The 24,796-nt window shown below is 39.9% G+C and overlaps 1 protein-coding gene across 2 annotated transcripts in view; it reads right to left on the bottom strand.

The window, feature by feature from the left end:
- The window catches only part of ELOVL4 (ELOVL fatty acid elongase 4), a 91,535-nt gene that overhangs the window by 25,634 nt on the left and 41,105 nt on the right, over positions 1-24,796 (bottom strand). The window contains exons 1-3 of one of the 2 annotated variants that reach the window (XM_080388135.1): positions 14,115-24,783; positions 7,430-7,617; positions 4,009-4,089 (exon numbers count right to left, since the gene is read on the bottom strand). In XM_080388135.1, coding sequence (XP_080244261.1) covers positions 4,009-4,089; positions 7,430-7,617; positions 14,115-14,151 — 306 coding nt within the window. In that variant the 5' untranslated portion in view covers positions 14,152-24,783. Of the gene's footprint in view, positions 1-4,008; positions 4,090-7,429; positions 7,618-14,114; positions 24,784-24,796 lie in introns of those variants that run through there. The other variant, XM_080388134.1, reaches the window with a different exon arrangement.

Below are 24,796 nucleotides of genomic sequence, written 5' to 3'. Positions count from 1 at the left end.
CAATGACTTACGCAGTTGTTTTTATCATTAGCTTATAGATGCAGAAAAATATGAAACTGAAATTAAGTCATTTGCTTGAGGCCATGCATGCAATCAGCAACAGAGGGCAGAAATAAAGTAGAACAATACACCGATAAGTAAGCTATGGCAGCAGCAGATGGCTACTATTAAACAGCTTCTACAAAGCATCAGAAGTTAGGACCTAACTTGTAGCCTTTCTGTGGACACAGCACGAAAGAGAGATTTAGCTTACTGAAATTAATAATACTAGTCACAACCATACCTTTTCTGGCAATTTTCATATGTGCCAATCTAAATCTGTTAAAACACCAGATGGCACAGAAAGATTACATTACAGCCTAGGATTAAGGGGGTCAACAAGAGGTCCAATCCCGTGACCTCTGCCTGCTGCAGGGTTTTTGAACAGAGGGTGTTTTAACATAGGACTGTTCCTGCACCCTCTTCCCTAATTTCAGGCTGGGACAGGTACTTCTTAGAAGGTAACACAACATGAAAAATTAAAGTGGCTTTTAAAGAGAACTTTTTTCCCTGCTTCAGCTATAGAATTTTGTTTACAGGACCACAAAGTCTAATTTGTTAAGTCAAGTTCCCTTTTCATAGAAGTTTGAAGTAAATTATATTTGCTTCATAAGAGGAAACTACTCAAGCTCTAGACATAAATACAAACAATGCAGATTACAGTTACAGTCCAGAAGACAATCATAGCTCAGCTTTATGATAACAATTAGCACACTTAAAACTAGGAAGTAACTAATTCACACAGCCCCAAATTTTCAATTCTCAGATCTTCAGAAAAGCTAATAAAATAGAAGAACTTTGACCTGCGAAACAAGGAAACACAAGTGTAAGCGGAGAGGGAAGTGACTACTCACAGACACTAACATACCTTAAGTTCGAACGTTAGGAAATTGTTCGCCCCAAATACTAGAGCTTCCAAGTGAATACTACAAAGCATGGACTTTAACACCTCAGCCTTTTGCATTTATTATTTTGACTCCTAAGAGATAACCAAAAAAGTTCTTCCAACATGCAGCTGCAGCTCTTTCAAAAAGCCTTCTTGGGGATTTCTTCCCCCTTTTCTTTCTTGTGTACATTTCATAAACATTTTATTTTTTTCTACAACCAATTACAAAACACACTCAAATTCCTGCTAGCAGTCAGTAAGGTGGCTACCTACTACACCCAGAAGATAAGACCTTTAGAAAGTTTATTTCCGCAACTGTGGAATCTAATTTCCATCCCTGCTTGCTCCAGTCATCCATTACTTCTTGTAGAACAATAGCCAGGGAAGCCTGAACGAGATTAACAAGTGTAGGTAGGCTCAAAACAGTAAGTAGGAGGACCAATTTCTTTACGCTATGTGTAAACTACTTACACAATTAATTGTCAGTGAAAGCCAAAAGTTTGATAAAGTCAAAGAAAATGTACAGAAGAATATCCCACTAAAATCTGTCAAAACAAAGAGGCTACGTCTGACTGAAGAGATCTGTGAGCTACAGATTGCTGGTGTTGCTAAACGATACGGGGGAAGTGCTGCCACATGCCCTTACACTGTTCCCTTGAAATCACCGCTGCCTTACCGTCTTGACACAATGCAGGTTGGAGAGCAGACGAAAGACATTCTCTGGCACCCAAGATAGCCAAACTTTTTTTTTTTTTTAACTGCTTACCAGCTCTCTGTGCTCTTTTGAGGAACAAAGGATGGTTTCTTGACCCCTCACTTTGAGCAAGAGCTTTGGTCAACAAAGTGGCCACTACATGGCAACATCATAGTGGCACATTTTCAAAAAAAGATAGAAACAGAGGTCATATCAGGGCTTTTATGCTGCCATGAAGACCACCATATACAATTAGTTTCACATTTCTCAATATCTGTTCTAGCTTTTTAAGCCCCACAATAAAGTCATATATGAAGCTGTTGCTTTCCAGAGCATGTTCCATAATGCCTTCTGGGATCAGTACTGATTCCATTTGAGTTAGTCCCAGTCTCCTTTATCCGACTAATACAGGACTTATTTACTCAATGTCTTACAAATAAAGTTATTGCATTTGTAATTAATTCTACTGTCGCAGTGCAGCACTCCTCTTCAGAGAAAACCCAGTGCCAACAGACGCTAGACACTTAGTGTCCAGATCTATTAAAAGATTATGACAGATGTGCTACAAGGTTTATCAATTCTAAACTCAAAACTGAAAAAAAGAAGCCCACATACTTACATTTTGAAATTGCTTTTGCAGGTTTATATTACGATAAATGATGGTGAAAGGACTCTTCAGAAGGTTTTGGTTGTTTGGGGTTTTTTTTGTCCTCAGTGCAAAAACAACATACCTTCTAAATGCAGAGCATGACAGCTGTAAAGTAGGCCAGAAATGTATCCCAGACTCTTTAGTTAGACAAAGTATACTTGTGGAAAGTGTAGTTTTCTACTTGCAACTTGTTGACCTACGTTGAGAATTCACTCACAAGAACTACCAGCTAACCATCAAAAAAAAGGGTCTTGATGATATGATACAGTTACTGCCACAACTTGAGAGGGGTCCATTTCCCCAGCTTTCTCAACTCTCTCAGCTGCAAACCAAACATGTTGCAACTTAAAACTTTTATTTCTAAAGCTTAGGCAAATCCACAATCTCACAAAAAACTTGAAAACTTTGAAAGTCCAAAAAGTAGGTATTGCTAGAGCAACCTTTCTTTTTTGAACATATCATATGCAATGAGCATATTGGGTTTTGCCTTTATTTCACTGTATGATAATGCTTTGTTTGTCATAATGAACAAAACAGAAGATAATTCTTCTGAGCAGGTCTGACCCTCCTCACAACCTCCCACAAAAAAGCGCACCTGAAAGTAAGGCTATGAAAAGAGTCATTACCTCTTGTACTTAGCTAACATAAAAATTCCTTCAATATATGCCAGACCAGTCCTCAATGTCATCCAGCTGAGTACAGCGGCATTCTATTTTGCTTGTCTATTAAAAAAAACCCTGCCAAGCATTTGTCATAGTGATTCAAATGGTGAGTGCACAGTATTGGCAAAGGTGACAGACAGGAGACTACCATAAGGCCAATAAAAATCTACACACAGAGTTGTTCTGCAGTATCAGCCACTATACATAAGATCTAAGACTCAAACCTATCCTTCTCAATACCACTCCTGCTACGTGCACAAGTTTTTGAGTAGTACTACCCATGAAGAGCCACCTTGTAGACAGACATTTTTTTGAAATGTGTTATAAATATTAAACCTGTTCAGACTATAACACATTTCCATTACATTTTCAGGAACGTGTTCTAATCTGTAGGTGGAACTTGCAAGAACACCTGAGAGATTCTCAAGTGTCAGCTCTGCTGGAAGATAAGGTTTAGTACATGAGCTAATCAACAGCATTATGGAAAATAACAAGCATCTGCATTTTTATTTTAATTTGAATGCTTTCCAAAAAACACACGTTTGAAATCTAGGCTTCTACAAAATGAAACGTACTGATAATACATTTGCCAGAAGCCAGCACGACCTCATGAAGCCAAACAGAGATAAAGGAGACAAAAAGTTGCCTGACCAGCATGGGTGAAGCGCAACCACAAGATATGCTGACAAATCTGACTTGCTTTGATCTAGCTAGAGCACTACACCTTTACTGTGGTTACCCTGGTATCATAAACTTCAGCAAGGTCTACGATCCAAAGTATGTATACAGAGTTTATCCTGGATTGTACAACCACAGATGAAGCCAAGGATGGTATCTTTAAGACTACCCTTACTTGTAGCAGTCAGATGAAAGTTAATGCAAATATACTGATGCACTTTGATTAAACCTGCTATGCACAATGTAGTCAAACCTGAAGCGGTCTGTGAGGATGTAACGGGATACAGTCATGGCTGACAGGAGCACTTCAGAAACAGTCTTTTCAGACAAGATTTAAACAATCATGTAGTGCTATATATTACACACATTCATATACAAATACATAAAAAGAAATACTCACCCTAACTTCATAAACATTATCTGAATAATCCACGGTCTGGCAGACATAGCTGTACCCTCGAGCTCTTGATGCTAAAAACAGCTGAAAATATTAAAGTCATACATGAGGGGAAAGATGCTACATAAAACATGCTCATAACAACTATCAGCAAATTTCTTGCTACATCAAACTTACCTGAAAAGAAATACTTAAAAAGTTCTTATCGGTCCCGAGAACACTATTGAAGAAAGCCAACATGTAGTTCTAACAACCTGTTGTTACACAGTACCTATGTTTTTCTAGTAAAGTAAAAAGAAAATACTCATGCATTTTTCCCTGCATGTATCTGCCCAGATAATCAGAGCCCCGTACAAATTAATGAGAATTCTGGTATGACCTTAAGCTATTCAAACACAAGTATCCTTTCCGATGGCTCTAGCTTCAGAAACAGAAAATACCTAATTGCCTTCCCTATGAATGACAGAAATGCTACTCTCATGATGGATTCTAGAGAACTCTCTCCAAGAGACAGGGATTAGATAATTTGGATCTACTATTCTTGAAACAGCACACCAATCAGAACTGGGAACAAAAACCTAAACAGCCAATGATGAGCACCCATAAAACATGAGAGAAACCGGATGAAGACAAGTTGCCCGTTTTGTGTCAACTGAAATGGCCTAAAGTACATAAAGTGCTCCTGCAGGGCTGCTCCAAATAAAAAGCATGTTGCAATAACCTGAACAGAAGAGAAACTTGACATTTGAGCAAGTGTCCATTGGAAAGAAGAACACTTGCTTAGAGCTGTACAAGTTTCATTACTACTTCCAATCTTGATATTCGTAAATATTATGATCCAAGACTGTTTAAAGCCAGGTAATCCCACCCTGTTAAGTACCAAAAAAGACATCAGTGGAGCTGACATAACCTGCAAATTGTGAGTTGCAAAAGTAGAGACAAAAAGATCTCCAAAATAAACATGGGTAGGCACTGACTATTCTTACTGCTAACCTGACTTCCACCTCATTTAGACTGAACTTAAGTGTACTTTGGTATCTTGTCTCGCACACAGCACTAGGAGTGCAATCAGATGCAGAGATAATTGTTATCCAGATAAAATCAACATACAAAACCTTGTGAAACTTTGGACTTACTTGCTGCATGTGCCTAAATACGGAAGTGAAAGAACTGTCCACAGAAATGATCTCACAAAAGAAACTGAACTACTTCTGCATCATCCAAGTCCCTTTACAAACTGCTGTAACACCACAACTCTCCAGCGAGGTCCCACACAGGCACAAGCACATTTGATAATATCAGAGAAGAGCAAGGGACAGTTCGGTCCACATTGTTCAAGAAACTAACCAATTTCTACTGTGACCTGGGTAATTTGACAAAGGTTCACTCAGCAAAAGGGAGTAAATTGACTTCACCAGACTGCTTCAAAGTAGAGTAAGAAATTCATGATTTTGTGGCAGAATAGGTCTATGCATCTGGAACTTCTGCATGTTCTAAGCAAAATTTTCTCCCAATTTGAGTCTGAATTTGAGTTCAATGTATGTGAGTCTTAGACTATACAACTTAGCAGTACTTTAAAGATTTACCATTTTAACATAAGTTATCACAGATGAACAATACAGCTTGCCATCAGGATGATTATTTATATAACATTTAAAGGCATTTCACATAAAAATTCTGTTCTCAGCAATACCTGGAAACTTTACAGTCATTCACAAAATACAAACTATGTGTCATTCCACTCCTAACAATTACATTACTCATGGCAGTTAAAAGAGTGGCACACTGGTATTGTAAACCTCACACAGACCGAAGCAGAAGTTGCCTAGTTAATGGGAGTAATTGAAACTTGGAACACCTTCCTCCTATCAGTCTCTAAGGTCAAGAAAAGAAAAACCCTGTAAATGTTGTATCTGTAGCCTTAACATCAATTAAGTAACAACCTACCATTTGAAATAGCAGGAAACTAGAACCTCTGTGTTTAAAATTATGATCTGTCAGCCTATCAGCAGCGTATTTGCAGTCCCATTCATTTTAATGTTAATTCTATGATTTGGGAATGCCATACAAACATGTGTTTCCCTATAAGCAACATAGGGTTTAAAATTAATTGACCCCAAGTCTGGTATAATTCAGCTTACCTATAAAACTAATTTAAGAGAGTAAGTGAAAAAGACAGGCATGGCAAAACCACTGCAGAATTCATTTCAGAGGAGTTTCAGATTTAACCTGCCAAAATTATTGGATTTCATCCATTCCCACAACTATCCTTGGGTATCAGCATTACATTTGATTGTATCTGTAGTATTTTATTACTTAGTTGAACAGTTCAAGGAAACAACTTAGATGAAATGACAACTGAGGAGTGATGGCTAAAATTTTACTGAACCATGTCTTAAGGAAGGCTGAAATCAGTTAATGATTTTATTATAGAACCTTTGGAGAAGGGTCAGTATGCAGTTCATCAGATATGCCATCAGCATGCCATCAGATGTGCTGCATTTCCTGGCAAAATACAGAACAGACCAGCCAGAAAAAGAGTTCTGCAATGCTGTAATTTTAACTGCTCTGTTCAGTTGCTTACTTCTGGAAACAGATTTTGCAAATTTATGATCCAAGGTCTTCCAGGAAGACAACTGTCAATCTGCATGAGCCAAGACGTAGCAGCGTAAACTAAAGAAGCTGATTCTTAGCATCAGCTATATTCTGGACAGCTATCCTTAAATTATGATTACCAAACTGTTAAGTAATCCCACTTAGCTACTGCTAAAGAGCTGATCCACTGCATTGTTACTTGTCATTTCCTCTTGGTTAGGTTTTCTGTACAGGATAAATGCAGCAACACTGAAGTTTATTAAAATTAACACACTCAAAACATTGCAACCCAAATATTAAAAGGCTGTATACTTCTATTTTTATTTAAAGATACAGTTTGCTTCATTTTCATTCTTATTCTAAAAGATAACTTACAGACAAGATACTTTTCCTCACTACAGAAAATGGACATCAGAATTTCTAACAATGATAAACACATTGAAGGCACTAACAAACGGCTCAATTTCTAACAAGATACATCCTGACACCCTTTAAGATTATTATAAAGAAAAAAACTAACATGGTTACAAGTGTTAAATCTTTACAAGTTCTCGTTAAACTGTCCAGTATTTACACTGACATAAACCTATGAACATGGAATAGCCAGTATACAAATCATTTCTATAGACTCATTTAGCGCATTTATTCTCAAACAAAATGTACCTAGCTACAGAAATACTCCCGTCAAATGCAAATGCAGCTTTAAAAGCCTGTGCAAAACATTCACCCTCAATAGATATCATGAATACGTAAGATTATTTTCATTTTGCGTTTTGTAGACACCCTCATACTTAAATAGGAATTCCCTCCTGTGAGAGGGCATACATACCTCTTTGAAAATGAAGAAGTTGAGTAGAACCATTCCAAAGTTGTAAACAACCAACAGGAAACGTAACTGGAAGGGCTCTCTTGTCTTCATCCATTTGGGGCCCAGCCAGACAGTGAGGAGATAAATAGTGCTTATAGTCAGTGTTGGAAATGGAGACTGCATCAAGGGCCAGTCATCAACACGTTTGTCTGGGGGGGTGAATAAAACAGGAGGAGTCAACAAGGTCTGAAAAAAGTATATTTCATCATCATTTTAAGCACTGCATTTGTTAATTATTCTCCCCTGGAATAGCTGCATCAGACAACAGAAGCACAATACACCCACTCTTTCTAGGAAGGTTAAAGAAAATAGTTTAACACACACACCCCGTATCCCATTACCTCACACGGAGATTCATTATGTCATGCAAGTTCTGTTGTCCAGTTCTACAACCCAAAGCAATAAAGCAAACAGAACCACGAGCCCAAATCCAATTTACCAGTCCACCAAAACCCAGTTTTGCTTATGATGAATAGCGACTGTAGTGACAACTTAACCAAATATTCAACACCACCACAAATGAAAGATACATAAATTCGGCAAAACACCAATAAAATTAATAGCTTTTATGAATTTAAAATTAGGCAATAGAAAGCCCCCTATTAATTTTACACAGCTTGTATGATGCTAACCAAGAACCTTTGCTCTTTGACATAGGTCAGTCTCATATGTTTCAGACAGAATACTAACAACCTTACTGAAAAACAACTCAGAGAGTTTAAAAGGATGGTTCTAGTTGTAATCTGTGCTTCTGTATAGGAGACAAAGGGTTTATTTACAGTCTTCTTCAGTCACTCATGGGATCCAGAGTTCCACATATTCTGAGGCCCAGAATATGCTATATTAAGCTCTGGGTCTGTATCAAAAGAGCACTCTTAGCCTGATGAACCAGTGACATCTGGGATTAGAAGATGGCTCTGCTACAGAGGAAGGAAGGGAGAGACTACAGTGACACCTCCTTACTCAGTGTTTCCTTCCCTCCCCCCATATGAAAGCTAATCTCTAGTTATAGCAAGAGATAAAAGGTAACTATTCCATAAATATCAATATTTCAGATAATCCAGGCAGTATCATGGAGCTGTGCAGTATTTTCCAGATGTTTAGGCCACTTGGAGTTCAGATGGAAATCACACCACAGGGCTCCTTGGGAAGCTCAGACAACTAAACCACACTGCCTTCAGTCATTTGTGGGCAAACTCACAAATAGCAATGCAGTTGCCCATAGATTTACCTGGAGGACGAGTTTCTTTTGGAGAACTGTAATCCAAAGACAGTGGAAAAAAACAACCCTATACCATAAATCAATTCCTAATTCCAGGCATACTAAGAAGTTGCAAGTTAGAAAAACCTTCTTTTTATCTACAAGAATGAGGAATTCTGATGCAATGAGGAAAGTACAGAACAGCACTGGCATTACTCCTCCTCCCCATCTTTCTTGTTTCCTTGGTTGCCCTTTAAAATCATAAATCAGAACCTTATTTTATGAACAGATTTCACAAGACCCTCTGTTTCTAATAAACAACATATATTGTGATCTACAGACAGCGTGCATGGCACTGACTCTTCTTGCTTCCAGTTGATTTAACAATACTTGATCTGCACATTGCAAGTAAAATACTAGGAGGCCTAAAAAGAAGCGGAAAAGAAGAAAGGTAAACCAGCTTATCTGCTTCCATTATGGCTGTTAATACCAGAAGGGAGAAGTCATCCTAATGCATGGGAACCTCCAGCAAGGCTGATGCTGCCAGAATGAGGGGAGTCAGGCTTGCAACCACAGCCATCAAAAGAAGCCAAGGGCAAGACAGGACAAGGAGTACAGGGAGGAGTAGCAAAGAAAGTATCAGATTGACTGTAGAAACACAGGCAGTTAAACAGAACTGAAGAAAGTGAGAGAAGACAATTCCCTCTTACTTTTCAGCAAGTCCCTAGAACAGACACTTTATTACAATATAATGTACTCTCTGGAAAACATGGAAACAATTACTTTTATATATAAGTATAGTGTCTTGGGATCTAAAGGAATGTTTTCCAGACCTCACAGAATGCTACCTATTAAAGCTGAAATCACACCTCTGCGTTGCAATTACTACACTATCTCCCTTACGCTTCAGTTCCTGCTTGCTTTTAGCGATTGCTCTAAGAATCTGAATTTAAAAATAAAAGATAAGAGAAACGGAGAACCTCATTATCCAACTGATACAAAGTAATGGGCAACGACTCATCTCCACCAAGCAAGAAGAAAGGTGTCACTTCTTAATTAAGAGACAGTTCTGGGAATAGCCGATGTGTGACATGCGTTAATCAAACCCACACGTCACTTCAGACACTGTAGTGTGCAAAGAGTTAAGAGCAGGTGAAGCAAGACACCCGCTTGCTTGGCCAGCTTTCTTGCACTACGCACCAGAAAGAGGCAAGGACATACTGGGGAATCTGTCTTCTGTTTTCTAACCCAGCGTTTCATGGTATCCTGTACACTAAAGCGACAGTACAAAAAAGATGTGAAAAAAGAAGATCTGAATTTTACCCAGGAGCTGAACATTACCACACACTGCTGAAAACAGGAAACCACGACCTATTCCAGATATCTTTTTGTGGCAGGAGACAAAGATGGCACAATGAGGATTCACTAGATGATGAAAGACAAAGGAACAACTTTTATGAAAGACCAGCTGCAAGTGGGCTTTGCCTCACGGTCCATCAGTGCTGTCAACAATACTTTCACCTACTTTCCACAAATACTACAAATTGAAGAACTTAACTGGAGAAAACCAAGAGATATTTAAATAACTCTGACAACAACATAAAGGCACCCGGGCAGCTGCTATATTACACTTTCATACCTGTTGCATGGTTTCAGCCTGTTTCAGCCTTCTCCCTCTGCACAGGGTTTTTGGACAGTGAGCCACCACATGCCAGAGACAAGTCTTAAAATATTTGCAAGAAAAGCATAGCTTACTGATACAAACTGAATAACTGCCCATGGAATCTATCTGACTGGGCTTTTGCAGGTCTGAACTCTTCTAGGACGATCGATTACACTTCAAACACAAAATGCCTGTATGAGAGGGAATACAGTAGGCAGTTCAGTTCTGGAGTACATCCTGGCCAAAACAGAAGCATATCAATACTCAAAGTGTTTACTCTAATTCCTACTGTGCTAACTAAGAACATCACCTCGCATTTATTTTAAGGGCAGAAAACATGCTACCATTTGTCCCAGAAACTGCTAGATTTAGAAACTTGTTCATCACAAGATCCCACCTGGACAATGCAAAGTAGCTTGTTCAGTTTTAAAGCAGCTCCATGCACCATTCTTACTGCACAGAAAGTATTACAAAATCAATTTCATTTCAGTTTGCCAGGCAAACCTGCTTGTCCATGTTCTACACAGAAAAGTTACATGCAGACCCTTATTCCAAGCTTCTTTTCAGATACCCTCTTCCGAACAAAGATAAATTCACTATCTTAAAGTTACCTGCTTAAGTGCAAATCTCCAAAGCCACTGCAACACCCTCCTCCCTCCCAACCCATTTTAGCAAAACCAGCATAATTTTGTGTCCTACTTACTAGCTGGTGCTGACGACCACAAATGATTTCTGCAAACCAGAGAGAACTGTGATAGTTTAAGGGGACATACGAGGGTATGAAGTAGTGCAGTACTTCATACGCAATAGGTACATTATTACCTGAAAAATTAAATAAGCTTGAAATAAAAAGGCCAGATCCCTGAAATAAAAAACCCCTCCAACTGCTTTGAAACAAAATGACCAATGCCTTTACCTGATTAGAATTGACAGAGATTGACTGAATCTTTCAGGGGATTAATACGTTTGTCTTTCAAATCCTAAGACCCAGATTCTAATTTGATCACAAATAAAATGTTGTGATGGCCCAGCCTGTAGTACAGTGCTTTTTTTGTAAGGTGGGAGAAGTTTCAGAATAAACATTTAAAGTTGCACTCGACAATAAAGGTGAATCCAGAGTAGAATCAAGGCATCTGCTAACACGCTCCTGATAGATAATTACTGTTATGTAAGGAAAGAACATGAAATATTTATGTATACAAGGTTTTCCTGACATTTTGTGTATACACATTTTAAAGTTTCACATTGCTAAGACAAGACAAGAAACAGAAGAACATATAGTATTCGTTTATATATATATATATACAATAAAACCAATTGAAATTGTCCTGAGACACATACCCTTGCATGATTTGATTCCTTACATGGGGCAATTAACATGAAACACACACACAATGCCCTCCGACTTCTTTCTCCAAAGCAAGAACAAGAGCAGGGCCAGTGAAAAGGACCGAATACCTGACACAACAAATATCCTAAGAGGACATAATTAACCTGTATTGAAACACGGAAGGCAAACAAAGATGAATTTCAATAAGTAAGGCTGCACTGATGATGATCTAGAGTTCTGTGAAACATACTGTTTTTTAATACACAAACAATTCTGTTAAATGTGGTTCAACGTTTCCTCTCCAATAGAGAGGATTTTAGATGATTAAATTTCTTACATATTACTGAGCCTGTGATCAATTTTGTTTTCTTTCCTCAACTAGTACAAACTTTAAAAATAAGCAAACAAATGCATAGCACCATTGCTCCAACATTCACCAGGAGAAAACCTGAAAGAGTACAATGATGACTACCCCTGTGTTTAATATTAGTTTTAGAGAAAATGCTACATAACTACAATATATGACTTCTGAAATTTTCTGCATTCATATTAGATTCAAAAATCAATACCTAGTAAGTCTTTATTTTTACTTTAACAACATGTATTCCTTAGCTATAAGGTCACTACTCTAATTTATCTGGAGAGCCTTTCAAAGTTATTAATAGCTATTGATACTATTCTCAGCGCAAAGACACTTACAGTGCCAATCCAGCACATCCATCTGTCCAATTACATTTCTAAAGACACTGCAGAAATGATGGTGACTGTTTAAAAGCAGTTCTTAACAGTGCGAGCTCTCTGCAGATCGCGCCACTTACAACAAAAAGTCGTCTCAAAGCCCAATCTCAATTTAAGTAAAACTTCACTCATTTAAGGAAATATTTGTTCCACAACATAAGAAAGGCAAACCAGCATTATCTAATTGGAGTACTGTTCTATAACTACACTGTTTTTAATTATCTATGAATTTCCCACATCTTGTTAGGTCCACTAGCTCTGTAATTGAAGCATATTACAAAATGACAACATGTATCATATAAGAAAACATGCGAAAAACATAACTTCACACACCTTAAAACACTTTACAAAGCTTTCATGCTAGATTCCTTTGCAGTATTCTAGTGTCCCTCCTCTTTTCTTTCTGGTCACAGATTAATATTCTATACAACATATTTCTCTTTATGCAGTTGTATGAGAAGTACTGGCTCAGTCCTATAAATATTTACAAGTGAATATAAGGTTTACTGTGGCTATACAACCACTGCAGACTGGCTCAGTTGAAATTAAACTTGAATAAGCATCTACCTGATTAGACCCTAGGCTTTTCAGAATCGCTTAAAAGTACACTTACTGTTACCAGTTTGTAGAGTTTCCAAGAAAAAAAGCTCAGTCTTTGACCAACTAAAACCTCAGAACGTACAAATGGAACAAAAGCTATGAACTTGGCCTTTAAAACAGCACATGACTAACTACATGGGCTGCACAGCTTGAAACTGAAGACTGTTAACAGAATTATCACTTGCAGAGTCAAAATTGAGAGGCCATGTATCTTTGTACTGAATACCTACAGAAATAAAAACTTTCTAGAGGCCATGTATCTTTGTACTGAATACCTACAGAAATAAAATTTTTCTATTCACTTATTTATAAGTTTCAATAGAACAGTTTATATGGCCCAAAATAAACAATTCTTTTAAAGGTCTCCAGTGCTTGAACCAACTTGACTGCCTTGATATTGATTATTCATTGCACATATTGCACTCTAATCCTCAATTATCCCCGTTTATCGAGTTTCTTTATGAGAAATCCTACGACAGAGAATTGAAGCCAGTACACAAACTAAAATAATATGCCTGTAGCCTCACTTGTGTTTCAAACAGAAAAGAATTTCTATGTCCTTCTAGGAGGGATTGTGGAGACACATTGCTGCAGGGAAGCAAAAGCATTGGGACACAAGGAACTTCTTTCTCACCTTTACCTAGCCTATCCTACTTGGCTATCCTGCAGGCTTCTGGGGCTATGGGCATTTCTAAGGAGTCCGACGGGGTCAAAGACACCTGCACCTGACTTGGGAGCACTGCAATCTAGTACAACCTACCAAACCAAGGTCATGAAACTTGCCTTAGGGTACATTTTAGCGAAGAACAATTCCATAGAATAATTTCCTGTTCTGCTGTAGGATACATCTTATGACAGGCAGAAAACCCAATAAAACATCTAACAGCTTCCTGCAAAATGTTAACTTGACCACCTGCGTATATTTGCTCCCTAAATCCAAAGTAACTACAATTAAACTTTAATGAATTTGTGATACTTTTCTCTGCTAGACTGAAAACCAATCTTTTATCATTTTTTTTCCCCTCCTCATTTGGGTAGTTGTAAGGAGATACCAAGTCACTCACTAGTTGCCCTTTTATTTATTTTATTTAAAAAAACGCCTCATTTCTTTCACCTGAAGGCTTGCTTTCCAGTCCTTCAATCATTTTCATGGCTCTTCTCTGGATACTCTACATTTAAATCAGCCTTGCACCTGTTTGACAGGAAAAAAAAATCATCCATACCAATCAAGTCCCTGTCACTCTCCCTTGGAGAAGAATTCTGTATTATCACAATAATGTCACAGCATCAGTGGTGGTTATGATGGCAAGAAAACAAAGCCATGAGTATGTTACTGGCAAAGCTAAGGACGACATGCACGGATACCATACGGACAAAGGTTCCCATAACCTGGCACAGAAAAGGCACAACAGCTGGCCTGATTGAAGCCATTTTTAAACATACAAAACAGTCCCCAAAAAACATGTTTACTTTGATCTTCAAGAATGAACAGAAATATCCAAGTTAAATATTTTGTCTATCCTCAAGCTCTGACTAACCAAGATCAAACTAATTTGTTTTGGCCAAGAACAAGAGATGTCAAAATTTTATGGCAGAGCACTGTCACTTTAACAGGCTATGAAGCTGATGAAGCTAAGATGCAACAACAAAAATATTCAGTCTCAAGCACAACGAATAATGAAAGCATATACTCTGAAAAACAAAACAACCCACAGATTAAAAAGTTTGCAGACTAAGCTGTACAAATCCTGTTGCACTTGGAAATGAGAGATGTCTGCCCCAAACTCAAAAGGACTACAGGCAAGGCTAACAGGTAGGGCTTATAACCAGCTGTGGTTTTGTTTTAATTTGTAATTGACTGTTTAGTTTTCTTTAAAGCTACTTACAGCAACATAAAATCAAAATACCACACAGCCAAGAAAAACACCTCCTGCAGCTAATGAACACCTGTGTAATATGCATGTGTTTTAATAAACTCCCACTAAAGTAACAGGAATGCCTAATCCCAATTTGCTGTGAAAAGGCCAGATATATTTTAACTAGTATTCCCATTATTCTAACTAGCATTGTAGTCCTCTTGGACTCCCATCATTCAATCACTAATACCATATTGCCTTTGTGCCTGTACACAGCAGTTTCAGGATACACTTGTTTCAAGGCAAGGATTAATAATGGAAATATTATGAAGTTCAGGAGCCGTATCAATTCATCATCAGGTCTCAGGATTATCAAGTCTAAATCTTGTTCAGATTATTTTTGATTTACCTCCTCCATTGATTATGATTATTTGTGAGGACTGCAAACACTCTGCCTCAAGGAATAAAAACATAATCCTCATTGAAGCTTACACAAGATTTGCAAGGTAGTAAGCCCTTGAGGCACGTAGCATTCTTTTGTTTGCCAAATCTTACTTTTCCAAACATCACAAAAGCAAGATGCACTCCCAGCACAATGATACCTGTATGCCTTTTCTTAAATGTTACAAGTTATAGCGTAAACAAATGATGATAAAACAAAAAGCAAAGAAACCAACTCACCCATGGGATGCAATTTTATGAACTAGTTGCAGAACTGTATGACACAGCCCATGTCTCTATAAAGAAATAAAAGTGATGCATAAAACACACTTCTACAAGCTTTCCTTTTACAGTGTCTTCTTTATTGAAACTTTTGTTCAAACTTCTCTGGTCTTAGCTAGAACTGTGTTTCTGAGAGCTCTCAAACTGGAGAATCATTACTTCACACAAAAATAGTGGTGTTTGGTGCTACGAAAATAGTTGTAGGGGTTATCAGTAAGCAGTAACACAAACACAGGATTTGTGCACACTCAACGTTGCAATAATAGATTAGGCTATTGGCTCATATAGTACGATTCAGGGTTCTATGAATACGATTTAGGGTTCTATAATACCAAAGGGGACAATCATAGAATAAATCTCCATAGACAGAGTATTTCTTTTTAAATTAGATTCCCTCAGTTAGAGGGAATGCTTGAAAAATGTGAAGGATTATTAGTAACAGTTTAATAATGACTCTGCAAGGTCTTATCCACTGCAGAGAGACATGTATTACATACTCAGCATACACAGGACAGTAAGTTCAGCATTGATATATGTCTTGCTAATGTGCTAACACAGCAAAAAGATGCTGAATCCTAACTACACAGCAGATGTAAACAACTTAAGATTGCTGTGCTCATAACACAGACTGATTTGGGGTTGCAGATGAACATTTAGAGACTCCTAGATGCAGTGATTGAACATGTATGAAAACCAGCAACAGCAAGTGAAATCTACCTAAAAATAATACCAGAAAGCTACCAGGGAACATTTGCAAGAAGCTGCACAGAAATTTCTGTGATAAACTATCAGTTTTTTCTGTTTGCATCAGCACAAGGGTGTTGCTCATCAATTAAGTTTTACAGAAGGATGAATGAGGTAGGAATTCTGCTTTGAGTAAAAACTAGAAAAGGAGTTACTGAAATATATTAGCTCTTTTCTGCAAAGTTAAGGGACAGAAGTAAAATTTACAGTTGTGAGGTACACTAGGTCTTCTGTTAGCCTAACACAAGTACATCAGTCAAAGCCTACAAAGAAAAATAACATTGGAAAACACTCAGAACTTATTTCGTCAACATGCCTTCAACATCAGCAAAAATAATAAAGGGGGGGGGGGGGGGGGGGAAGGGAGGGAAGACTGACATGGGACTGGGACAGACACCAACACCAGAAAAGCCTAATTTTGAAATGTTCATTTTCAAAACATGAACTGAGTGATAAAATGTTCTTATACACAAAGACGACCAGCAGAACGATTAGTATCTGAGTATTTCACTCCCTAAGTATACAGTAGCAAAGTCATCAGTTTGGCAGCTAGGTAATGCCCTACCCAAATAACTGCTATAACTAAGTCTCTCTGCTTCTACAGTCGTGTTACCTTTCATGGTAACATATGCCCCCCCAAGTCTAAGCTTCTCTAATGGTTTCTGCAAGTTTCTCACTTGCGATCAAAAATTCACGCATCAGTGAAACCGAGATTAGACACAGTAGAAGAAAATCTGACCTAAATATGCAAGCATTTTGGGGTACTCTATGTGTAAGTATTTCTACTGGTCACATCTGTTTCTGGTAAACCACGAAATATTAAATGTAAACCCAGAAAACATGGTTATGAAGTCTCCTATTACAGCCCAACTATTCAATTTAGCACCTGTATTTTTTTGTTTGTTTTTTCTTCCTTTAGAGTATCTTAGCCACTTAAAACCAAGGTGTTATGATGCTCTAGGAATAGAAAGACATAAGATCTTGTCTAGAGAGGTAAGGTTTACTGGCTCAACAGAAAAAGTAAAAGACATGGTTTATCGATTCCCTTCTTCCAGCAACATTCTGTGAGCATTCAGAAAGCAATAAAACAATCTTTCATATTTGCTGTAACTGGGAGAAGGAAGCAAGGAGATGGTATCTGTAAGCAGACAAAAAAGAAAAGAAAAATAGAAACACACCACGGTCAGCATGCCAGCTGAAGCATAACATATAGAAGTTCTGGAAGAAGACACTTCTGCGATACTGCAGAAAGACATAAGAGGAATAGGAAAATAGATGGAAACAAACCAAATGGTCAAGAGTCCATGATTATCCTACAATAGAGGAGTACATGTGGGAGGTAGATGGATGGAGAGAAACTAGGGAAGAATCTCACGGTACAAGCAGACACAACGCCACGGAGAGAGAGAACACTCTGGGGCAGAAGTTAAGGATCAAACCACTGAAATTATTCAAGTACATAAAGGAAGGAGTTGAGCTGCATGAGTTAAACTGACACAACCAAGAGCAGTTAATGCCCACAGGCATGCCATTATGTTGCATCAAATGCAAGCCAAACTCGGGTAGCTTATTCCCACTCACCTTCCATAAGACAAAGGGAAACTAGCTCATCTTTGTCTTGCGATCCAAGCACACACAATGGGAGTTAATACAAAAGATGGTGCACGTAATTCATCCCTAGGCTTGCCTTGGAGCTACTTATTGCTTTACTTACAGTCTAGGGTGCAGTCCTGAAAATCCCTACAGAGCTGACACCTAAGTCTTGGCGGGGCTGAGTTTCAGAGTTGCCTTTGTTTATGTCCTTAAAATGCCACAAGTCCTTGAAGTCCATATGGTCAGAAGCACTCGAGTCCTGCCAAAATTGAGAACAATTGTGCTGACTTGCCACCTAAACAAGATCTAGAAACTATGTATCCACACCTACATCTTCCTAAAGAAGATGTCTGTCAGGCAGTCCCACACACAAGAGTTCCCTATGTGAAATGCAACGGTAGCTTCAACTCCATTTTCAAATACAGCCTAAGAAAGCAAAGCCCTGTCATGTAACAGTTAACCAGTGAGAGCAGCTCTACCCTGTGGATCAGATCTGCCCTTAAAAGCACATTGTCCCAACTTCTGTGCTCCAGGCACACTCCACTCGTACCAATACTCTTCAAAAAGCCAAAGCTCTCATTCCTTTTATGGCAAATCCTTTTTAGCTACATGAACTCTCATTTAGCTCCAGTTTTTCAGGCCATTCATGTTTACTCTCATTTGCCTTACCTCAAAAAGACTCTTCAGTACACACCACAGCCTTTGCCCCCTCTCCCCAGTCTTGGCATCCTAGAAAATTCTTCCTCCTAAAATTCTCTCCATGTCTGCTTGCATCCTTTTCATTCATTCACCTTTCATTTAAGTGCTCCCTTAATCCTTTCCATGTGAATCGAGTAACTCCAAAAACCTGTCTGGACTGGTAGAGGAAGGTGAGGAGTCTTGCCTCACACACTCCTCGTGGCTCTTGATCTACAAGACCTTAAAAGGAACTACATCCTATGTCTCCTACACCTTCCTCTACTAATCATCCTTATGCCGCCTTTGACAATCTTTCCTGGTTGCGCAGGGTAGTATAGCATAGCTGCCTCGAATACAACCTCTTCTGGTCTTCCACAGCTATAACCATAGCCCTGCTATATGCCTCTTCACCCTGAGCACAGCATAAACACAGATTTGACTACCATGATCAACTTCTAGTCAAGCTTCTCCAACTAGAGACAGCTACGTACAAACAACAGTTCAACCACTATGCTCAAACAATTTATGTAACAAGTGCAGTTGCCAGGATGAACGCGTCTGCTTCGTGCCACAGGTATTTCAACTGCTCAGGAATTCTTCACCTCTCGTTGCAGTATGTGGCTCCAGGACCACATGCTGATTTGCACCACACTAACGGCGTGCAGCTTTAGCTGAGAAACATGAACTTCTGAGAACCTCCCAAGAGTAATTTACTGTGTGCCGCAATTTTAAACATCTAGTCATTCGGCTTTCTGCAGTTAGGCGCTGAGGTCATGCAGTCAGCTTGGTTAAATTCTGTATAAAGTAGTTTCCCAACCTTTTTTATTTGGAATCTGCTTTAAGAGTATTCATAACATCTTATTTCCTCCAAAGATTTCAAGACATGCTACCTACGCAGCCTTAAAAGGCATGTTCAGAAGTTCAGTTATGTTCTTGCTATTTTGTCCAAATATTTCCTTTTGTTTCTGGAATATGCTGAGAAGTGTTCAAACAGAAATTCATATCACATTCTTGCCGGTGCTCTTTGAAGGCTTTTTTCTGTTTCATGTCTTTGCTGGAGCTGAGTTGCAGGTCATCATCTACAATTCCTTCTTCATTTTAGGAATGAGAAGTCTTCCGCTCACAACTCAGTTCCCTATCCATAGTGTCAGCTTTGCTTCAGGCTGCTCCCTCAGGCTCAGGTTCTTGAAGCTTGGTGATCCAAAAATCTCTAAGCAGACATTTCCACTTCCGTAATGCACTTTTCTGAAAATGAAAAGTCCACTTTTCCATTTCCAAAGGTAGCTAGTATCTGTTTTGTTCTGATTATCTCTTGAGTTCTGCGATCTGATCAAATCTCCTGGTGATAAAACATGGGTGCAATTTCCCTCAAACACCCAGCAAATTGTCTTCAATACCCACAGCTGTTTTTTCTTCAAAGTCCCGTCCCCCCCCCCCCCCCTACTGATAGCCAGTTAAATGTCACGGTTAAGAAAATGAATCAAGTAAACTTGGATGCTCCTATCGCTCAGTTTGGTTGACAGTACTCTCACATAATCTAGCCCTTAACATTCCTTTCTTCTGTAATCAATTCTTCAAGTGCTGCTTCCCACAAAACAGCCAAACCCGATTACATTAGCTTCTCCAGTTTCTGGTGTGTTTATTCCTGTCTAAACCTCGTGTTTTACCGTTGTGCTCACAGATAGAAAAAAACTGTTCCCTTGAAAAGAAAATTGTATCTGCAAGACAAGTATTGTGCCAAGTCACCAAGTCTGATGCTCAGCCAGCTCTCCGAAAGCTTTGTTTCTGTGAAACAGGCTTCGCGGACCTTGATCTCACCCTTTGTTCTCTCTCCCCATCATCACCCTCTTAAGAGCTTTCATCAGGATTCTATTTGCCTCCAGCTTTGGCACAAACGTTCAAGTAAAACAAGGTACTACTTGGACTCGGACTGCTCTGCTAACAATCCCAATGAACTTTCCTCAAGCATAAACATTCAGGATCCTTTAGCCACACTTGGTTTCTGCATGGGGAGAAGAAAGAGGGAAGAAAAAGCTCGTTTTCTTCCAGTTCCGCTCCCTGGACCGAAAAAGAATCTGAACCTGAACTGCCTGAGCATTCTTACCTTAGTCCCAAGACCTTCCTGGTAAAAGTTTTTACGGCAATTTGAGTTCCCATAGAAGCTGCTCCACTGGTTCACTTTCAAGGCAAGCAGCTCTAAGTTACCCACGTTTCCCATTCTCAGTGCCTTACACTTCTGACCCAACTACAATTAATATTGCTCCCAAACAAGATGCTACTCAGAAGACTATCCTACCACTAAAGTGAAAGTTTGCATCTTTCTCCTCTCTCCTCCTGATGGAAAAAAGTCTGTAATCTTATTAACTGCAACAGCTGTAAATAGTTGCTGTTCCAAAGCAGGCCCACGTGGCCTGGGATGGCCCTGCCTCCTTTTACCTTTGAGCTCCAAGAACAATCATTCTTACCCAAAGTCAGTAACGCCTTCTGTTCTTTAGCTTAAAAGCATTCAAATTAACTCGTTCCTCTAAAATAAATCTTTTTGATACGGGGTTTCACAAACCTCCATTTAGAGACACAGTTTTCTGCTCTACCTCCCCAACTACCAATGGTCTTTTCACCCGTGTTTTGAGACTTCCACATTCTTCTTCCCTGGATTGTGTCCCAAATTATTAATCTTAATAGTTCCCCTGGACTCAGCCTGGAACCTCCCCTTAAGTCACTTGCTCAGTCATCTAATCATTCCCTTAATCCCTCCTCACAGACCTAACCCAACCAGCTACCCGAGCCGAGAGAAAGGAGGAAGCCCTGCCCTACCTATTACGTGTAACCAGTCCCATGCCCTTACAGAAATAATGGCACGGAATTCCTAGATCATCCTTCCGGACAGTAACTGTTCCACCAACCACCTTTTTTTTCTCCTGATGACTGCTAAGACCAAGTTTTTGTCCTTTCTGTCTCTCCTTGAAGTTTATGACTTCCTACATGAGCTCCTTCAGCCTTTTCAGGTGAATACATGATTACAATGGATTTTAGGCTTTCAGGAAAGGGGTCCAAAAAGATAGTCAAGGAAGGAAAGAAAACAAAAAGTAGTTTTTCAATAAATTAACAAGCAAAAACATTAACCTAAGGCTGAAAATGTATTTGATAATATATACGGGGGAAACGTCACAGAATACTGTTATTATCCCCATATGCAAGATTTCAAAACCAGCTTTAGATAGCATACTTGATACTAAAAAGAAAACTGTGACATGATTGAAAAAAATCCAGTTAGGCTCATTGTAGACTCAGTCTTTTGGGTTCTTTCTGGTCTCAGAAAAGGTCAGTTGCTTTTTAAATAGCATAAAGCAGGTGAGGAAAAAGACCAAATCTTTACAGCACAAAGCAGCACAAAACTCAGCGGGACATTCTGGCAGAGTACTACACAAGTCTCATCACAGGAGTCCAGGGCAGCATTAGAAAACACCTGCTAGCAGGACAACCCTACTGAACACAGAGAACACGGCTAAAGACAGACTTGGGTGTCCAATAAAAAAAATGTGAGAACTGGAGAGAACAAGTAAATTTGGTTTTATATGAATGAGAAGTTTTTGTGTAGGAGTAGTAGTGGGAATAAAATTTCTTCACATTTTATTGTGTAATTTTGCTGTGTAGTAGTGTTTCAGTATGATTTATTGTGTAATGCTATTGCATGGCATCATTCGTTGAGCAACTTTGCTGCGTGGTATAGTTTTTTATTTAATGATATTGAACATTAGGCAATGGTCTTGCATGCCATAATTTGTGTTTCTGTTGAGCAACATCACTGCCATCGTTCTTGACACAAAGCTGAATTGCATGAATTCATGTAACAGCACTGAATTCATTATTTTAACATGTATTTACTCAGAGATGGCAAATGGAGACATTTTTTTCTGAATGAAGACATGCAGAAAAGCAGCAAACTAAGCAAGTATTTTTGCAGAACTTAGGGCATTAAGATGATTTCATTCAAGAGCAATGCAGCACTGCTTCATAAATGACACTTTCTTATCGGGAGCTACCTTGTAACTACATTATGTGATATTACATGTTTTGCATAACCATACCTGACCGTAAAAACTATAGCAGGACCTTGGTTTACATACTACCGGGTATAAAACAAGAACAGTAACACGTTCTTGATGTGACTTAGGGTATACCCAAAACTATCCTTGCAGGGATGGAACTGCTGAAATGTAGGCTCTACCCAAAACAATCCCTGCAGGGATGGGTCCGCTGAAATTTAGGCTCTACCCAAAACTATCCTTGCAGGGACCCGCTGAAATCCAGAACCTGAACAGGAAACTCTCCACTTCTTACGCAAAATGGAGCTATGATTACTTCACTGTGGTGGAATCCCATGTTAACACCAACACTACTGAACTTAGTGCAAACATCTAAAATTTTGCATTAGTAAATGAGTAAGAGAAGTAAGCATACTTTAGATGTCATAACAATGTCATCCTATTACTCCTTAACGTTCTCCAAAGAAGCAGAAGGAAGAAACAAAAGTCTGTTCTGTATGTAGTACTAACGTAATTTACTTATCTTTACATTCCTTACATAAACTTACTTTTTCATGCCCCCCCCCCCCATCATTTCTGCTTACAAACAAACATGGTCTACATACAGACTTCAATAACACTTTTGAAGTTCTAGAAATACATCAGAACTTGAAGACTTTTTCCAAACTAATCAAGTAATCCATAAGGATATCAACTTAGTACCCACATCTATTTTTACATCCACCTGAAAATGCTATTGATTGGCTAGAACAGCATCTCTTTCATACATTACCTGACAGTCTATGAACAACTGTATGTTGCAAGAGGCAGAGAAAGAGAGCAAACACTGGCAGATTACAATGCAGTGCTGCTGCAAGCATTTTTATTTGGTCTCATATTCTAGCAGGTTTTAAATACAGAAGAAAAAAAATATGCACACAGGCTTGATTTTTAAAACATGCCCAAACCCAGAAGATAGGCTGGGAAGGAAAAAAATGAGCTCCCTCAATCTATAACATAAGATTAATTTATTATCTAACAGATGGCAGAAGAGAGGGGGGTGGAAAAGAAAGGACTGCTGATGCAGTGAGCCTCCAGTCCGTAACGAAGGCCCCACATTCTCACTATCATACTGCCACAAAATACATCCACAGTCGCATCCACTCCAGAGTTTTGCTCCGTGTTATTTCCAGGTTTAGACCGAAAACAGCCTAGACCTCACTGCTGTACGGACAACTAAAAAAAAATGAAGAAAACATCCAGCGATGCGATTCCTCTGCCAGCCGCCCAAGGCTACTCACAATAGCAACCCCGCAAGCCGCAGCTCTGCCCTGCTTATTTTGATGACCGAGAGCGTGAGCTGTTCACGCTGACCAGTACTTCCAGTGCTACCGGTCACTGCAGCAAGTTACAGTCTCCTTTGCTGTCCCAGCATCGAAAGCTGCTTTTTCACATTTCTCCATGTTCCAAGACGTTTTCTCTCCTGTCAGCATCTTCCCCATTGCGGGGTGGGGGGGTGGGGGAGCAATACACTAACGGAAAGCCGCAGAACCGACCCCAGCGCGCTGCATACGGAATGAAAAGCTCCCGCACTGACACCAACAGCCATTTCCCCACCCCGCGCTGCACGCGATGCTGTCACAGCACCGACCGGCGACACCACCGCCTTCACCTGCCACGGCAGCCCCGGCCGCGCCTCGCCGGCGGCCCGCACCGCCCTCGGTCAGCGGGCTCCCGTGGGGCCGGCCCGGGGCGCCCGCGGCGGGATGAGCCCGGGAACGGCGGCTCCGGGGAGCGGATTCCGCTGCAGCCAGCCCGCAGGCGCCCGGCGCGGGGGAGGGGGGACGACGGGGGACGGGGACACCCTCACCTTGTCAGCGAGCGATGCCCCGCGCACCCCGGGCCGTGACACGGGATTAGGGCAGACAAACAAACAAAGCACCCGCGCGCACCGCGCAGGCAGGGAGCGCAGGCAGAGGAGCGCAGGCAGAGGAGCGGCAGGTCCCCCCGCCCGCCGCAGTCGCGGGCCCGCCCGCCGCCTCACAGCCCCGCTGGGCGCGCGCCGCGTCTCCCGGGAGACGGAGCCATTTTGAACCGCTGCGCCTCGGTGACAGCGGGCGGGGGGCGCCGGGCGCGGCGGTGGCCGGGGGTGCTGGCGGGGCCGCCCTGGCGCGTTA

The sequence above is a fragment of the Falco punctatus genome (genome assembly GCF_963210335.1).
Source record: "Falco punctatus genome assembly, chromosome: 5".
In the NCBI taxonomy this organism is placed as follows: Eukaryota; Metazoa; Chordata; class Aves; order Falconiformes; family Falconidae; genus Falco; species Falco punctatus.
The sequence above is the reverse complement of the archived record's forward strand: the minus strand, read 5'-3'. Positions and strand labels throughout refer to the sequence as shown.